Genomic DNA, 18525 nt, shown 5'->3' on the forward strand with positions numbered 1-18525 from the left:
TTCCAAATCAGGAAAGGAGCATGTCAAGACTGTATATTGTCACCCTGCTTATTTAACTTATATGCAGAGTACATCATGTGAAGTGCCAGGCTGGATGAAGCACAAGCTGGAATCAAGATTGCCAGGAGAAATAACAATAACCTCAGATATGCAGATGACACCACCCTTATGGCAGAAAACAAAGAAGAGCTAAAGAGCCTCTTGATGAAAGTGAAAGAGGAGAGTGAAAAAGTTGGCTTAAAACTCAACATTCAAAAAAGGAAGATCATGGCATCCAGTCCCATCACTTCATGGTAAATAGATGGGGAAACAATGGAAATAGTGAGAAACTTTATTTTGGGGGGCTCCAAAATCACTGCAGATGGTGACTGCAGCCATAAAATTAAGACACTTGTTTCTTGGAAGAAAAGCTATGACCAACCTAGACAGCATGTTAAAAAACAGAGACATTACTTTGCCAACAAAGGTCTGTCTAGTCAAGGCTATGGTTTTTCCAGTAGTCATGTTTGGATGTGAGAGTTGGACTATACAGAAAGCTGAGCACCAAAGAATTTGAACTGTGGTGTTGAGTCCCTTGGACTGCAAGTAGATCCAGCCAGTCCATCCTAAAGGAAATCAGTCCTGAATATTCATTGGAGGGACTGATGCTGAAGCTGAAACTTCAACACTTTGGCCACCTGATACGACAAACTGACTCATTTGAAAAGCCCCTGATGCTGGGAAAGATTCAAGACAGGAGAAGAAGGGGATGAGGCAGGATGAGATGGTTGGGTGGCTTCACCGACTCGATAGACATGAGTTTGAGTAAGCTCCAGGAGTTGGTGATGGACAGGGAAGCCTGGCGTGCTGCAGTCCATGGGATTGCAAAGAGTCGGACACCACTGAGTGACTGAACTGAAGGAAGAGTGACTTAAAAAGTTTTTGGTTTTTTTTTTTTTAAAAAGGAAAACTTGGGAATTACGAAAATTCTGCATGACAAGAAAAGGAATTTAGGAGACCTAGAGGAAGAGTATGCCTCTGAAAGTGATGTACCAGTGAACCTGGGAGGGAATCCTATTAGACAGCCACAGTCAAGTATGAGAAAATACGACCTTAGTTCAGTCTGGCTGCTATAACAAACTATCCCAGACTGGCCTACATAATAGAAATTTATTTTTTTCACAGTTCTGGAGGCTGAAGTCTGAAATCAGGGTGACAGTATGGTTAAGTTCTGGTCCAAGGATGCTCTTTCTGGCTGTACTCTCACATGGTGAGAAGAAAAAGAGAGCAAGCTCTCTGGTGCCTCTTGTTATAAAGATACTAATTCCATCATGAAGGACTCCCCCCACCACCCCCCGCCTCCATCCTCATGACCTCATCTAAACCCAATTACTCCCCAAAGGCCCCATCTCCAAATAGCATTGCATTGACATCTATTTTGGAGATAGGGCATCCGCCTCTAAATATGGGGGTGGGGGAAACAGTTCAGTCCATAACATGACCAGCGTGAGAAAGGAAGCTGCATCACGGAAAAGCAACAAGATGAAAAGGCAAAGAGAGAGGAGTGAGATGAGAAGAATGGGAGAGATAAAGGAAATAGAAGAACAGAATCGGTGTGTAATTAAAGCCTTCATTATAGATGGTAAAGAGCAGAATTGGTCTGCAGAGACAGAATTAATGATGTGAAGGACAAACTTGAACAGATGAGCATCGTAAGAGGAAAACATGATAAATACAGAGAATAGGCAACCTGTTCCAGATCACTGGTGTTCCTTTACCAGTGGGCTGGAAGCAATACTCCAGGGACTCAATAGAAGAAACACCTGCTCAGCTCAAGGAAGACCTATGTATGCAGATTCAAAGGCTTGTCATATGTCAGGTAGTCAATATAAAATACCCACAACTAAAAGACATTAGTGACTCCTTATGACTATAAGGGGGAAAACCATACAGGCACCTGGAAATAAAAAGCAAGTTATTTTCAAGTGACTCAGTGACTCCAAGGTGGACTTGCCTTGGATTTCCCTGCACTACTAAATACTGAAGTATTGTGGGGTATGTTCTGAAGGGGAAAGGTCGCAATCTTAAGAATTTTATATCTAGACAAATTTTTATTTATGTGTGAAGAAAAAAGCAAGGGCTCAAAATCAGGCTGTTTCTCCTGTGAACCCATCTACAAAAAAAAATTACTTGAAGATGGACTCCAATGAACTGACTGGTTGAATAGATTTAAGGGCTCAATTTTGAGGCATTAATTCATAGTCCCATCACTTCATGGCAAATAGATGGGGAAACAGTGGACACAGTGGCTGACTTTATTTTGGGGGGCTCCAAAATCACTGCAGATGGTGATTGCAGCCATGAAATTAAAAGATGCTTACTCCTTTGAAGGAAAGTTATGACCAACCTAGACAGCATATTCAAAAACAGAGACATTACTTTGTCAACAGAGGTCCGTCTAATCAAGGCTGTGGTTTTTCCAGTGGTCATGTATGGATGTGAGAGTTGAACTATAAAGAAAGCTGAGCAGTGAAGAATTGATGCTTTTGAACTGTGGTGTTGGAGAGGACTCTTGAGAGTCCCTTGGACTGCAAGGAGGTCCAACCAGTCCATCCTGAAGGAGATCAGTCCTGGGTGTTCATTGGAAGGACTGATGTTGAAGCTGAAACTCCCAATACTTTGGCCACCTGATTCGAAGAGCTGACTCATTTGAAATGAGTCAACCTGATGCTGGGAAAGATTGAAGGCAGGAGTAGAAGGGGACAACAGAGGATGAGATGGCTGGATGGCATCACCAACTGGATGGACGTGGGTTTGGGTGGACTCTGGGAATTGGTGATGGACAAGGAGGCCTGGTGTGCTGCAGTTCATGGGGTCGCAAAGAGTCAGACACGACTGAGCAGTGGAACTGAACTGAACTGAATTCATATTACGGGAGGACTTGTGGTGAATACTGACCCCAGGTAAACTAGAAGTAAGTTTAAAATGTTGCAAATCTGATTATAAAATTAAATGAGGAAGACAGATTATTTTAAAATATTAAGAATGAACTTTCAAACCCGAGAAGGAAGGAACAGGTGAGGGATACAATGAAGTAGGTTAAGTCAGTCCTCATAGTGTGGTCCCCAGACCAGCAGCATCAGCATACCCTGGAGGCCTGTTAGAAATGTTAACTCTCAGGCCCTACTTACACCAGACCTGTGGAATCAGAATCTCCAAGGTGGGGCTCAGAAATCTGTTGTAACAGCTTTTCTAGATGATCCTTATTCAGGCTAAAGTTTGAGAGGTACTGAGTTGAACTGCCTTTCTCAATGGTAATAGATATAAAAATAGCACTTCTTGCCTGAATATAAAAATTAGAGAAATGTATCCTTTCTCTAAAAGCAAATGAGACCATCTAAAAGCAATGGAGAATATTGGGAAATGATGGAATACCAGAGAATAATGGAAAAGCAAAGAAAAGGGTTCATACATCAAACAACCAAAAGCTAAGGGGATAAACCAGAAAAAAAAAAAAAAAAAAAAGAATCATAAAACCAAGTCTATAATAGCAATGAAAGCAAATGTCATAATTTCCTTTATTAGAAGACAGAGATTCTCAGGTTAATTTAAAATAGTCCATAGAAGTCCAGTCATTAGGATTTGATGCTTTCACTGCTAGGGCCTGGTCTCAATCCCTGGTCAGAGAACTAAGATCCTGCAAGCCACGTGGTGCAATCAAAAAAAAAAAAAAAAAAACCCAACATCCAGTTGTTACTAGTGTATTAGAGACATAACTAGTTAATTCCTTATTTTTCACACTTCTCTTTCCCAGGGAGCACTTCCCTACTGTCTTAACTAAACTGAATTCCCTGCTAGTGTTTCCATAGCCCTGTTAACATTTCCTTAAGAACACCTGTTGTGCTTCGAATTTTAAATTTGTGTCATTATTTCATTATTTGTATTTCCTTTCTCCATTTCTAGACTGTAAGCTCCTTAAAGGCAGGAACCATGACTGTTTTTGCTCAGCATTTTGTACCAGCATTTAGCACAGTACCTGTTTGATAAATGAAAGCAAAAAAATTTTAGTTTAATGGCTTTAGACACATGTGAACAAGTAGCAGGAAGAATCTAACACAGTCATTATTAAGAATTAATAATATGAATACCAGGCAAACTAATAAAACAGTGTAATTAAAAGTTAGAGCAGCAGTTCTTAACTTTCCCACACTTCAGGATTCTCTGTAGGACCTGTTAAAACAGTTTGCTGGATCCCATACCTAGGATTTTTCTTTCAGAAAACCTTAAATAAGTCCTGAGGATTTGCATTCCTAACAGGTTCCCAGGTGATGCTAATGAGGGACCACCATCATTTGAAAAGCACTGTTAGAAAATAGAGCTTCCCTTGTGGCTCAAAGGTAAAGAATGCACCTGCCAAGGCAGGGACTCAGGTTCAATCCCTGGGTCGGGAAGATCCCCTGGAGAAGGAAATGGCAACCCACTCCAGTATTCTTGCCTGCAAAATCCTATGGATGGAGGAGCCTGGTGGGCTACAGTCCATTAGGTCACAAAGAGTCGGACATGGCTTAGTGACTAAACAGCAGCAGCGGTGTTAGAAAATAGTGTAATATTAATAAAGGATCCAGTTCACAGTGGAGGTTTTGATCTCATGAGCCTGTCCGCATCAAACGACATTATATCTAATGTACAAACTAATTTTAGAAACACAATCAAATGGAAAAATTGATCACAACACTTAGTCTTTGACAGAGCGAGAAGAGAAACAAGATTATATAGAGTCTGAATAAGACAATTAATAACAGTTGATCTAACAACTTAAAAGCCTACAAAGAGCAAATAATATATCTTTCCCAGTGTTGGTGATTCAGTTACAAAAATTACTTAGCTGCTAAAATTTTTAAAGCTTCTGTATGCCAAGAAACAAATGTAAACAGACTAAGAAACCAGTCAAGAGAAAATACATGTAACTTACAGAACAAAATGTTGATGTCCTTAGTCTACGGAGTTCTTAGCGATTTTAACAAGGTAAACACGCCTATAGAAACGTTCACTGTAAATTCAAATAGGGAAGCCAAAGAAAAACCGTAGTTCATTAATCCTGAAAAATAGCTTCCTGAGAACTCAGAGAAATGGAAAGTAAAATCAGCAGTGCAATATATTTCTCCCTCTCAGGCACAGTAAGAAGATGATAGTACTTAACTCTGGAAACAGTCATTTTCATACTTTTCTTATGGGGATGAAAATTGACCCAACCTTTCAATAAGTAGTTGGTGCTTTGGTGATCAAAAGCCTTAAAAACACACACCCTTAATTTATCCTGAAGAAGTATTGTGCACAGATTATGAGGGATAATCTTTATTTTGCAGTGATGTGCAAAAATAATGAGCAGATATGCAAAAATTTCTACGAGGATGGAGATTTTAGCATTTTTTTTTTATAAGAAGAGAATTTTGAAACAATCTCAGTGTCCTCTGGTTTAGGAGACTGGCTCAGCAAATTTCAAAGTCCAGTGGGAACCAGGCAGCCAATAAATGCAGTGGAGATCAATGCTTATTGATTTGAGCAAGATGTCCACAAAATATTGTCAACTGAATGCGCCAGGTTACCAGGAGCATATAGATCAGGGCCGGTTAACTCAAGGCCCGTAGAAATGATGGCTGATGTCAGTGAGAGATGAGATGGGAATGAGAGGCGGGCTCCAGGGCAAGTGGCCAGGCGAACGCTCCACCCCGTGGGGCGCCTGCTGCTCTTTGTTTGGGGATTATAGATGATTGAAGTTTCTCTTCTATTTAAAATTTTGTATTTGTATTTATCAGTATTTTATAATTTTCCCCCAGTGAACAATATTACATCAGAAATTTTTAAGAAGAAAGAAGTTAGGCAGTGCCAAAAGAGAGGTAAAGATGAAGTCCGGTGGGACCCGAGAGGAAGAGGTGACCCCTTCTGCCAGGGGGTGGGGGGTGTTTGGGGGCAGGGAACGTCCTGGAGATGAGGGGGCCCAGGTGTGGCTATTGCAGAGGGCAAGGCTTGAGCAGGGGTTGATGAGGAGGTTAGCACTAGAGGCCAGTCAGTTCACCATGCATTTCCTGAGCACCGGGGTCTGGGGGTGGAGCAGTGGAGGAGGACAGTGTGTGCCAGGTACTGTTCTAAGCATGTGACACACAATTTAATCCTCACAGCAACCCTATAAGGTGGGCCTGTCATTACCCCCATTTTACAGATATGAAAACTGAGGCTCAGAGAGGTTGAGAGATTTGCCTAAAGTCACACAGCTTAAAATAGAGGAGTTGGGATTTGAACCCGGGCAGTCTGACTCAGTGGGGCTGCTGATTCTACCTGGTGGTCCCAGAATGAGGAGTTTGGGGGGAGGGAGCACACTGCTGCTTCTGGATGGGAACCAGGTGCCCATTCCCACACTTGTCTCTTCTTGGACAGAAACCGGCAATTACACCTGTGAATTCTGCGGAAAACAGTACAAGTACTACACGCCCTACCAGGAGCACGTGGCCTTACACGCCCCCATCAGTGAGTACCTTCTCTGCTTGGGGGAGGGGTGAGCCAACCACAGGCTGAGGCTCTGGAGTTTTGCCAGGGGAGGGCGAAAGCAAGGATGAACTTGTGCTGGGTGGGCCAGTCTCTCGGTATCCAGGTCTGACCTGGGGCCAGCTGCCTGCAGGGGCTGGAAAAGTCCCACCCTTAAGCCAAGAAAGCCTGAGACCTCCCCCGAAGGTCTCAGAGGCCTGGGGCCCACGGGCATCTGGGGTTAGGAAGGGTGGGCATCACTTGCCCGAGTCCCTCAGGGGCCGTGTCCTCACCTCTTCTTGTTTGTTGTTGTTGTTGCTAAGTCGTGTCCGACTCTTTGCAACCCCATGAACTGCAGCACTCGGGCTTCCCTGTCCTTCACTTTCTCCCGGAGTTTGCTCACACTCATGTCCCTTGAGTCAGTGATGCCATCTTCTAAGCACCTGTACATCATGTGGTTCCTGAGTCCCTACCCCTGAAGCCAGCACCTTCAGTCTGAACCAGTGCAGGGCCTAATGCAGGCTAGAGCATGGTTGGCTAGACGAGACAGCTTTGCCCTTGGAGGTAGGAAGGGTGAGAAGTCAGGAGTGCCAGGCCAGGCCTCAGAAGCCCCAGATATCAGTTCCAGTGGGGGTCACAGGCTTCTGTGTGGTCTTGGGCAGGCTCCATCCTGCCTCTGGCCCCCAATCTCTCCCTCCTCCCCTGGCCTGGAAGAGAAAAGGTTCCAAGGACCCCTACCACAAGGACATCCTGGCCTTCCATTCCGGTTTGCCAGCTTCCTTTCTGGGTGTCAGAGGTGCTATATCCTTAGATCCCCAAGTATATGAGCCCTCAGTTCTCAGCCAGCGTCCTGACAGGGCGGGACTTAACCAGAATTGCCTGGAGAATCCCAGGGATGGGGGAGCCTGGTAGGCTGCAGTTCATGGGGTCGCTAAGGGTCGGACACGACTGAGTGACTTCACTTTCACTTTTCACTTTCCTGCATTGGAGAAGGACATGGCAACCCACTCCAGTGTTTTTGCCTGGAGAATCCCAGGGACGGGGGAGCCTGGTGGGCTACCGTCTACGGGGTTGCACGGAGTCGGACACGACTGAAGTGACTTAGCAGCAGGGGGGGTGTCTACGAGGTCTTTGGGAGTATCTCTGCTTTTGTTTGTCCCAAAAGAGCTGTGGAAATCTCCCTCCACAGTCAGTGGGTGGAAAGATTTAGGTTCAGGAAGGGGGAGGGATTATGCAAGGTCATCAGGGTTCAAGGTGTCCGGAGAGTGGGAGGCCCAACCCTCCTTGAGCCCTGGTATTGGTACAGGCACGTGACCCCCTTCAGATGGGCAGGGAGAGGTGTTCCGAGCCCCTGAAGGTGGTGGAGCCAGCTTCCCTAAGATTCTTGTCTTGCTTGGCGCCTGACTGCTGCATGACCTTTGAGTCTGTCACTTCCCTTCTCTGGGTTCAAGTTTCCCTCCTATGGGAGCTCTCGAGGTCTTTTCAGCCCAGGAGTCTGGGTTCAAGTCATCTCTTCCTTATGGAGACCCTCAGGCGGGCGTCTGCAGGGGCCCAACTAGAGGAACATGTCCCCCCAACCCATGCTAAGGATGTGTGGGTTACCTGGCAAGGTCCTGCGCTTGGTGGGCACTGACCCATCCATTTCGCCCATTCTTGTTGCTGCTGCTGAGGCATTAGGGCTGTGGCTTGAGCGCCATCACTCAGAGCCTTCTGAGGTCCCCGCTTTCCATGGGCGGGGAAAGGGGCCACTGCCCACGGACGCCTGCTTACCTGTGCTCTCCAGGGTGTACTCACAGTTATTCACCCAAGTGCACGCCCAGTGCTGTTAGTCACAGAGCCAGCCTGCCTCTTGGGTTTCAGCCTTTGGAGGAAACCTTCAGTGCTGTTATTCCTCTCTTTCCCCCAAATGACTCTTGGGACAAGTTGAATGAGATCATGGAGTTAATAAGAAGAAGGACTTGGCTTTGAGCCCTGACAAGCGACCTCCAGGCCCCTGCTTGTAACTGTGAAGTTCTCCCGCATCACGTGTGAGGTGGTACAATGGGAACGGGTACCTCATCTGTCCCCTGACTCTTTTCCCCCTAACATCCAGGTACTTCTCTCCTGAAGGGCTGTCCTCTCTTTCTCCGTTCCTCATTTTGTTGTTCTGTCCATTGTGGACTCTCTTTGTCTTTCTGCATCTGTTTGTTGAATGCATCTCTTTACTGCTGAAGTCTAGAGACTCTGGGATCATCTGTGTTTAAAATACAGAGTGAGAGATTTAGGCTAAATGCAACAGAGGACTGATTCTTAAAGCTGACCAAGAAGTATCCCCTCCAGTGGCCTTTGGATCTAGTGATTTGTATGTCCATAGGTTTTGTGTGGAATTGGGGGCTGTACTTGATGGCTTCATCAAGGGTAACCAGGGCCAGGCTTTGAGAACCCCTGGGCCTGGTGAGGGCATCCAGAGGGACAGAGGCTGACTGTGGGTGGAAGAAGATTCATACATGTTGTTGTTATATCAGTTCTTTTTTCTTTTTTTTTTTTTTTTTTTACTTCTTAGCAATATTCTGTTGTATGAAAATACCAGTTTGTTTAGCCATTTGCCTGTTCATTTGAGTTGTTTCCAGCTTTAGACTACTACGAATAAAGCTGCTATGGAGATGCTTATACCAGGCTTTCTGTGGACATATGTGTTCATTTCTTTTGGATAAATTCCAATGAGTAGAATTGACAGGTCATAGGGGAGAGCGTGTTTACCTTTTTAAAAACTGACAAACCATTTCCCAAGATGACTGTAGCACCTTAGACTCCCGCTAGCCGTGGATGGGAGTTCCACTTGCTACGAATTCTTGCCAGCATTTGGTGGTGGGAAGCGATTTAATTCGAGCTAGCCTGGTGAGTGTGTAGTGGTATTTCACTGTGGTGTTAACTTGTGTTTTCTTGATGACTAATGTTGAGCGCTTTTTCATTTGGTTGTTGGCCATTTGTATATTTTACTTTGGAAACTGTTGCCGTCTTTTGACCATTTTTTTGGTTGGGTTGTTTTTATTGTTAAATTGTACCAGTTCTTTTTTTTTTTTTTTTGCCATGCCACACACTCCATGGCATGTGGGATCTTAGGTCCCCTGAGGAACTGAACCCACGCCCCATACATTGGAAGCTGGGAGTCTTAACTATTGGACCAGCAAGGAGGTCCCTAGGAGTTCTTTATATATTCTAGATCCAGGTTCTTTATCATATATATATATATGTATATTTTGTTGTTCCGTCACTCAGTTGTGTCTGAGTCTGTGACCCATGGACTGCAGCATGCCAGGCTTCCCTGCCCTTCACCATCTCCTGGAACTTGCTCAAACTCATGTCCATTGAGTCAGTGATGCCATCCAACCATCTCATCCTCTGTCGTCCCTTTCTCCTCCCACTTCAATCTTTCCCAGCATCAGGGTCTTTCCAATGAGTCAGCTCTTTGCATCAGGTTGCCAGAGTATTGGAGTTTCAGTTTCAGCATCAGTCCTTCCAGTGAACATTCAGGACTGATTTCCTTTAGGATGGACTGGTTGGATCTCCTTGCAGTCCAAGGGACTCTCAAGAGTCTTCTCCAACACCACAGTTCAAAAGCATCAATTCTTTGGCTCTCAGCCTTCTTTATGTTCCAGCTCTCAAACATCCATACATGACTACTAGAAAAGCTGAAGCTTTGAATATATATATAAAATGAACATTTTCTGTTAGTCTTCGGTGTGACTGTTGATTTTCATTCAGTATCTTTTGATGAGCAGCTGTTTTTCATTTTTAACGATCTAATTTATCAAATTTTTATGACTGGTGTTTTCTCAGTTCTACTCAGGATATCCTTGTCTACCTTGGTAGTGAAGATATTCTCCTTTATTATATTTTAGAAGCTTTCTACTATCAACTTCTGCATTTTAGTCTCTGATCCATTTCAAGTTAATTTTTGTGCATGATGAGAGGTATGATTTGAGATTCACTTTGTACCATATGGATATCTGGTTGTTTCAACACCATTTGTTGAAAAGATTGTCCTTTATATATTACATAACATTGGGACCTTTGTTGAAAATCAGTTGAATACATGAGTAAGTGTGAGTTTATTTCTGTTCCATTGAGCTGTTTGCCTATGTTTATGCCAACATGGTCTTATTTACTCTAAGTCTTAAATCAGGTACTTCCAGTTTTTCAACTTTGTGTATTTTTAAGAAACAAGGAACTTTGCCTTGCAATATAAATATTAGTCTTCTTGCCAATTGCTACAACAAAATTACATCTTGGATTTTGTTTAGGATTACACTGAATCTGTGGACCAATCTGGGGAGAATAGACCTCATAATATTTGATCTTCCAATTCATGAACATAGTATGTCTCTTCATTGGTTTAGGTCTGTTTAAATTTCTCTTAGCAATAATTTATATTTTCAGAGTAGAGGTCTTGCACATATTTCATTAAATTATATCTAAGTTTTTAATGTTTTTTTTCTGTGCTACTGTGGTTTTTTATTTTTAGTTTTTGTTGCTGTTACATACAAACAATTAATTTTTATATATTGAATTTGTATCCTACAATTTTGTTAACTTCACCTATTAGTTCTGTTAGCTTTTTTGTAAATTTCTTGTAATTTTTCTTGTACATACTCATGTCATCTACTAATAAAGACTGCTTTACATCCTTTTTTTCTAATCTGTATTGCTTTTATTATTCTTTCCTATTATGCTGATTAGGACCTTCCAGTTAGATGTTGAATAAATGAAATGAGTGGATGTCTTTGCCTGGTTCCTAATCATAGGGTTCAGGTTTTCATCATTAAATTTGATCATTTTCATCATTAAGCATTGTATTAGCTGAAATAGGTTTTCCTTGATACCTCTTTATCTGTTGAGAAAGTTACCTTCTATTTCTAGTTTATGAAAGTTTTTGTCATAAATTGATGTTACGTGTTTTTTCTATATCTGTTGAGCTGATCCTATGATTCTTATCTTTTATTCTGATAATGTGGTGAATTACATGGATTGATTTTTTTTTTAAGTTATCATGCCTGTTCTTTATTAAAATACGTTGATTATCAGAAAATCGTGAAATGAACTAAAAAACATTACAGAATTGGAATGCTTCTTCTCTAGACGAATGACTTCTTTTTTTAAGCTTCTTTTTCTTGGAAAGGCATCTAAATTACTTAGAGACCTAGGGTAGTTTGTAGAGTTAATCTGTTATCAAGCATGCATTTTCTGATTACTTCTATCTAAAATTCCATAGGGTTTTACCTGTCTTTTAATATCATTTCCAAAACTGACCCTTCAACAGTGGGAAACTACAGTCCTAGGATTAGGAGAGTGCCCCAGATTCAGTTATTGGTCCATTAATCATGGTCATAATCAAGAAAATAAATATTTCTGGTGTTTTTAAGATACCAGAAGTATTAATATGTCATCATCCAATAAAGTACCTTATTTAAAGTAAATAATTTGTCCTATGTATGCATCCCTGAAACCATCACCACAATCAAGATAGTGGACATGGCCATCACCCCCAGAAGTTTCCCCGTGCCCTCTATGATCCCTCACTTACTCTTCTCTCTTTCTGGGCGAGCGCTGCTCCGCTTCCTGTTACTACAGGTTAGTTCACGCATGTTCTGCGGTGGTGGTTTAGTCACTCAGTTGTGCCCAACTCTTGCAACCCCGTGGGCTATTGCCTGTCCATGGAATTTTTCCAGGCAAGAATACTGGAGTGGGTTGCCAGTTCCTTCCAGGAGATCTTCCCGACCCAGGGATCGAACCCTTGTCTCTCACATCTCCTGCATTGCAGGCAGATGCTTTTACCAACAGAGCCACCAGGGAAGAAGGCCCATAACATTTTCTAGAATCTTGCAAATACGGAATCTTATCTACTATGTGCAGTGGGGTCTGGCTTTTTTTGTTTAAAGATTCATCCATATTTAAATGTATCAGTAGTTCATCCCTTTTGATTGAAGAATAGTAGTGCTCCATTTTCTAGATACGGATACCACATTTCCTTCATCTGTTTACTTATGGATTGACATTTAGCTTGTTTCCAGTATGGAGCTAATATAATTAAAGCTGCTGTGAATGTGTCTTACTATGGACAGATGCTTTCATTTCTCTTGTATAAGTACCTAGTCTGGATCATATGATAGGTGTATGTTTAACTTTTTTTTTTTCCTTTTTTTAAAAAATTTTTAATTTATTACTATGCCATTTTACGTTTCAACCAGCAGTGTTTTTTACTTCTCTTGTAATCAGTTCAGTTCAGTATCTCAGTCATGTCCGACTGTGACCCTGTGGACTGCAGCACGCTAGGCTTCCCTGTCCATCACCAACTTGCAGAGCTTGCTCAGACTCATGTCCATTGAATCGGTGATGCCATCCAACCATCTCATCTTATCATTCTTGTAATGTCCTTGTCTAGATTGGGTTTTAGAGTAATGCTGGCCTCATAAAATGAGTTGGAAAGAGTGTTCCCTGAGCATAATGTCAATTAGGTTAAGGTGGTTAATAATGTTCAAATCTCTTATTTTGGCACTTCCTGTGTGTCTTTTGGGCACTTCCTGCGTGTCAGGGAATGAGCCCTGGTTGGGCCAAACTGGCAGAGTCCCTCCCTCACAGAACATACAGGATAATGGGGAAAAAGACATTGGTTGAAAGATCACACCAAAGGAGAGGGGACTGAAAGATACATGACCAAGTAGGGCATCAGGGAGGGCTTCCAGCAGAAGTGATGTTTAGGTGGAGCTATGTAGGACCTGAAGTAGTGATCCAGGCAGAAATGAGGGAAGAACATGCTAGGCAGAGGGAACAGCATGAGCAAAGACCATGAAGCTTGGAAGATTGAGGGGGCAGGAGGTGGGCAGGTCCCAGGCCAAAGCAAGCAGGTGTTGCCCTAGGGTTCACTGTAGCAAGTGTTTCTGGGTGTCCTGAGCTCCCTGCCATGGGGAAGCAGGGGCGCTCGCGCATGGATGCCAGGGTTTTGACAGCAGGATCGAAGGCCATGAGATCTGATCCAGAGGGTCTCCTAGAAACCATTCTGCATTTGGAGATGAGGCCTGAGAGGGGAAGCAGTGTGCTCTGCTTTTTGCTCAAGAATTCTCTGTCCCTTGCGCAAAGGTGCCCAGAGTATGTGTTAATGCCTAAGGGGACCACGTGGTCTTGCACAAAGGCTTCCATGGGAAGCTGGCAGCACTGGGCTCCGTCCCATCCTGGCCCTGACTTTCTATGTGGCCGTAAACTTATTAACCATTCTGGGCCTTGATTTCTTTAATCCTAAAAAAATACCATTAATATCTGTTTACATTTGAAGAATAGTTTATTCAAGGTGCTTCTGTGACTTGTGTGGATTCCTGTAAAATCCCCGTGAGGTCGGTAATACAGAAATGGGTGTCCCGCTTTTATCGGTGGAATAGAGGTGGGGAAACTGAGGCCAAGACCACGGAGGCCAGAGATGACTGACCTGGAATTCAGAGGTGGGCTGGGCTCACAGCACACTCGTGCTGGTTCCATTACAGTGAACCACGAGCTGTGGTCCCCAAACTATGCTTCAGGGAGATGGGGGAGAAATCAGAGATGGGACACTGGACATCTCCCTCTTGGTTTAATGTGTAGATTTTTTTTCTATGGCCAAAAAAATATAATTGGAAAGTGTGAGATGAGCTACCTTCCAATTGGATTCAGGGCCTTCAAGTTCCTTTTCTCTGGAAGGAAAGGAGAGGGAAAGAGAGGAGCTATGTAGGTATCCTTCCCCACTCCAGGTCCTGATTGAGAAAGTAAGAATCCAGAACGTGGGGCAGGGGCTTGGGGAGAGAGTAGTGAAGGACAACCGTGCTCTCCGCAGTCTGAGCCTGGGGGGTTTCTTTCCGAGTTCAGGGGGTCAGGTGAGTTCTTGCTTAGGGGCTATGACTGAAGGACTCTGCACCCGCAGCTTTTGGCATCCGGCCACTGCTGTGGTGGGAAGGCAGTGACTCCTCAAAGGGACAGGGGGCAGCCTGAGTCCTGTGAGCCCACCTCAGGGCCTTGAGTCCTGTGCGACCTTGAACCGGCCCTGCCTCCTGCTTCTCCGGGCCTGCGCTTCCCCTCCGGCCAGGGATGGGCAGAGGTGGAGGAACAGAGAGCACCCATTTGCTCTTTGGCAGTGAAAGTGGCAAGCACAGCATCTGTGCCCAGGACGGGCACTGCCCTGGGAGCGGGGGTAAGGAGGCCTTTCCTCTCTCCCGAGGCAGGCTACAGGGCAGGGTCCTTCTCAGGTCCCAGCCAGGCTCTGTGGCAAGATGGTGCCCTCAAGATGTTCCCACTGCTGTCGGTCCTGTGAGCCCCGGTCAGCACCAGAGAGGTCCCTTCTCTAGCCATCTGATCCACTCTCACCCTCAGCAGAGAGTTGCAGGGACCAAAGCCACTGCCTCCCCTCTTGGTTTGAAGGTGGCACTGTGGTCGCGTTTGGGGCTTGCCAGCACTAGTAACCATGTCTCCGGACCATGTGAAGGAGGCAGACTGCTGCCACCCGAGACCGCCAGAGCTGGAGACCACCTGAGGGTCAGGACCTCCCACACACACCCCTGCTCTCCGTAAGCCCAGCTTCTGCAGAGGATGCAGGCCAGGGAGGCAGGGGATCTGGGCATCGGTTACACAAGCTGCCCTTGACACCGCCAGGGAGCTGCTGCACTTACTTAGGCATCGGTGGTCGGGTTGAGCACTGTCCCCTTAGAGCACCCGCCCCAGGCAGTGTCCAGGAGCACCGCCAGCCCCTTCCCCTGAGGCCACGGGGGACAGCCGCCCCCTGCTCGTCCCTTCCCCGAGCCCCGCCCCGCCCCAGCTGGCCCTGCTAGCTTCTGCTCTCTGTTGTCTGCTTTGTCTTCTGAGCCAGCCTGCCTTAGGAAGAAAAGAGGCTTAGGGACCTACGTTTTAGGAAGTACATTTGACCCTGGGTTGACTCATCCATGCCCCAAGCATGGGTCCCAGGGCGAGTTCTTAGACACTCAGAGCCTGGACTGTTCAAGGGTTATGGGTGACCCACCCTGTGGACTGGTCAGTGGCCTCCAGGTAATGGTGAGTGTGAGCTGGCGATCAGGTTTTGCTCAGGGAGAAGCCAGAGAAGGTTCTAGACTCTCAGACTTTCTTGGGCTCCAGGTGGTAGCCAGAGAGGAGTTTTGACCCTCAAACGTAGGGGTCTGTGGCCCAGCTCCAAGGGCCCTCGGCAACTGAGAGCGTGACCCTCTCAGGTACCGCCCCCGGGTGGGAGCCACCGGACGATCCAGACACAGGCTCTGAGTGTTCACATCCAGAGGTCTCCCCATCTCCACGCTTCGTGGCAGCGAAGACCCAGACGAACCAGTCGGGGAAAAAGGCTCCGGCCTCCGTGGTGCGATGCTCCACCCTCTTACACCGCACCCCTCCAGCCACCCAAACCCAGACGTTCCGCACTCCAAACTCGGGATCTCCAGCAAGCAAGGCAACCGCAGGTACCAACGGCCTCTGTTCCCTTCGTGTTCCCTCCACTCCCTGCTCCTCTTCCCCGGCCTGCCACAGCTGTGCCTGCGGTCATTGTTCCCTTGCAAGAGCGAGGGTGGAGGGCCCGTGGCTCTCTGGGACGGATCTGGGTCCCTGCTCTGCCTCCTGCTGGCTCTGTGATTCTAACGAGCCACCTAGCCTCTCTGAGTCTGGGTTTCCTTACCCTAAGTCAGAGGGTTATACAAGATGGTTTGAAAACTCATTTTTTTAAGCAGGAGAGTGTTTTTTCATAAGTCATGGCCTACGGGGTTTTAATTTTTTTTTAATTATTTGCTAACGTTTGAACGTTAGATGTTCTTGTGAAATTTGACTTCTCGCTCACATGGAAAAGTCAGATCTGGCAGTCCCAGGCTCACTTTCCTGCAGGGCAGCCAGTTGCCTTGAGGCTGAGTCACAGAGCGCGTGCTGTCCAGTTTTCCACAGTCCCCACCGCTCCCTCCTGCCTCCCCAGCACAATGGCCACGCGGCAGGCACCATTTCTCACTGTGATCACGCTGTTGTCTGTCTCGCATCCCGCCCAGTTCATCCATTTACATCACCTGCCTGGAAACCCCTGGCATGAGTTTGCACCTCCTCCCCCATCTTTCAGAAAACCCAGTCAAAAGACTCGTTTCTCCGAAGAGCTGCTCTGCGTGAAGAAGAGCGGTTGACCGGGAGCTCTGTTCTCCTGGCCTCTCTCTCTACCGGGTACTACTCGTGAAACCCCTCTCTGAACCATAGCCTAGCAGGAAGCCAGTGGATGTCTGCTCCAGTGTTGTCTGAGTCTATGCAGGAAGGGCCCAGATTGCAGAAGGGTGAGCAGGCAGTGAATGGCGCACCCCAACCATTTCTTACCAGTCATCAGGGAAAACTGTTGAGACACACTGTGTGCTGAGAACCAGCTAATCGAGAATCCTGATTCATGCCTGGATGGAAGGAGCCTTGGGCCGCCTGCCTAGATATGTGGGATGTAGGATGGAGTGGTGACATAGTCCTCCTGGGACTATGGGCCTTTCAGGTGTCTTCAGGAGGCCCAAAGTCACCCATGAAATGTACAAGCAAGTAAATGGAGAACTCGCTTACGTGAGTCAGGAGGCTGAACCAGAGACAGCCAAAGAATGAGCTGTGCTGCTTTATTCTGGTTCAGAGAGCTAATCAGGAGCAAGGATGTGGTTCTTAAAAATGTACATCTCCACATTGGCAGGCGGGTTCTTTACCACTAGCGCCACCTGGGGACCGCCCCCCCCCCCAGCAAATTTTGAAGCTATGCTTATGTGCTTACATCTCCCGAAAGGAGAGTAAGTAATCAGCCTTGAAGGTTATGGTTTTCAGGTACTGTGTAGAGAAGAGCTGGGGTTTGACAGCAGTAGTCATAAATGAGTTAAACAGGCTGGTCATTACAGACTTACTAGTGGTAGATACCAGCTCAACTAAGGATCATGGCTTTCATATTTGCTTTTACTCTTGACCTTGTGGCTGGGAGTTTTTGTACCTGCAATTTCTGCAGAGAACTGCCTATAGGGTTTGTGTGGTTTGTGGCAGCTTTTGGAACCCAGTGTCACCATGGAAGCTTCCAGCGAGTCATGGGGCTTGCCTCTGGCTGCCTTTATGTGACATACAAGACTTGCGGTAGGTGTCACACCTAGGTTACCAGCTGCACAGGACGTGAGCTACAGGCCAGCATGTTGAAGCTGGAAGTGACCACTGCAACTCTCATGCTAGAACAAGACAGGCAGCCCCTCCCATGCATGTGTGTGTACCTGTGTGGGGATGTCCCCTGCAAAGGCACTCAGTGGTTTCCAGGCAGAGGTACCTATAGCAGGAATAGCTGATCAAAATCTGCATTATCAGCTGAGTCATAGGAGATTGATTATAATAGTTTGTAACCTCAGTTGTGCTAAATTCTACCAATATATTGGTCAGACTGCATGAAAATCCTCCACAGATGGGTAACCATTCCCTGCATACATGAGAAGGTGGAGAAAGGAATCACTCCCCTGGCCCAGACCTTTTTAAAGAGGAAGGCTCTGTCCCGGAAATGAAATCTCCTTATTCTGCCGTCTTCAGGGGTTAGGAATGTAGCCCCAGGAAATTGACAGCCTCACTTTCTCTGGGTTTTCACCTGTAAAATGGGAGTGACAACATGGATCTCACCGAGCTCTTGGGGGGTGAAGGGGGACCATGAACATAGGGCATGTGGCTCATAGCAGGTGCTTCATAAATAAGAGTCCCTCCCCTTTTCCCTAAGGAATTGAGGGGCTTTCTTTGCCAATTTACAGATGGTATCTTGAAGTGGGCAGGTGTGTAGCTCTTAGCCCAGGCATTTTACAGACACATTTGGAAGAGAGGGTCTTGCCTACGATGTTCTTGACAGCCTCTGCAAAAAGGAAGCTGCATCAGAGGGCATTGTCAGGGTCAGGCACAGGGGAATTGAGTGGGGCCTGTAGGAGCCATCTCTGGCTTTCTTTCCCATCACCCCAATCATTGTCTGGAACACTGGCCCCCGACAGTCTGAGCACTTGCCTTCCTAGTATC

General features: G+C 45.8%; 1 protein-coding gene across 1 annotated transcript in view; it reads left to right on the forward strand.

Annotated features, from left to right (window-relative positions):
* Positions 1-18525, forward strand: part of ZNF618 (zinc finger protein 618) — a 102405-nt gene that overhangs the window by 53028 nt on the left and 30852 nt on the right. The window contains exons 9-11 of the mRNA XM_040238408.1: positions 5817-5876; positions 6415-6504; positions 15723-15962. Of these exons, the coding sequence (XP_040094342.1) occupies positions 5817-5876; positions 6415-6504; positions 15723-15962 (390 nt within the window). The remainder of the gene's footprint in view (positions 1-5816; positions 5877-6414; positions 6505-15722; positions 15963-18525) is intronic.

Source organism: Oryx dammah, unplaced genomic scaffold (assembly GCF_014754425.2).
Source record: "Oryx dammah isolate SB20612 unplaced genomic scaffold, SCBI_Odam_1.1 HiC_scaffold_1, whole genome shotgun sequence".
NCBI classification, from domain to species: domain Eukaryota; kingdom Metazoa; phylum Chordata; class Mammalia; order Artiodactyla; family Bovidae; genus Oryx; species Oryx dammah.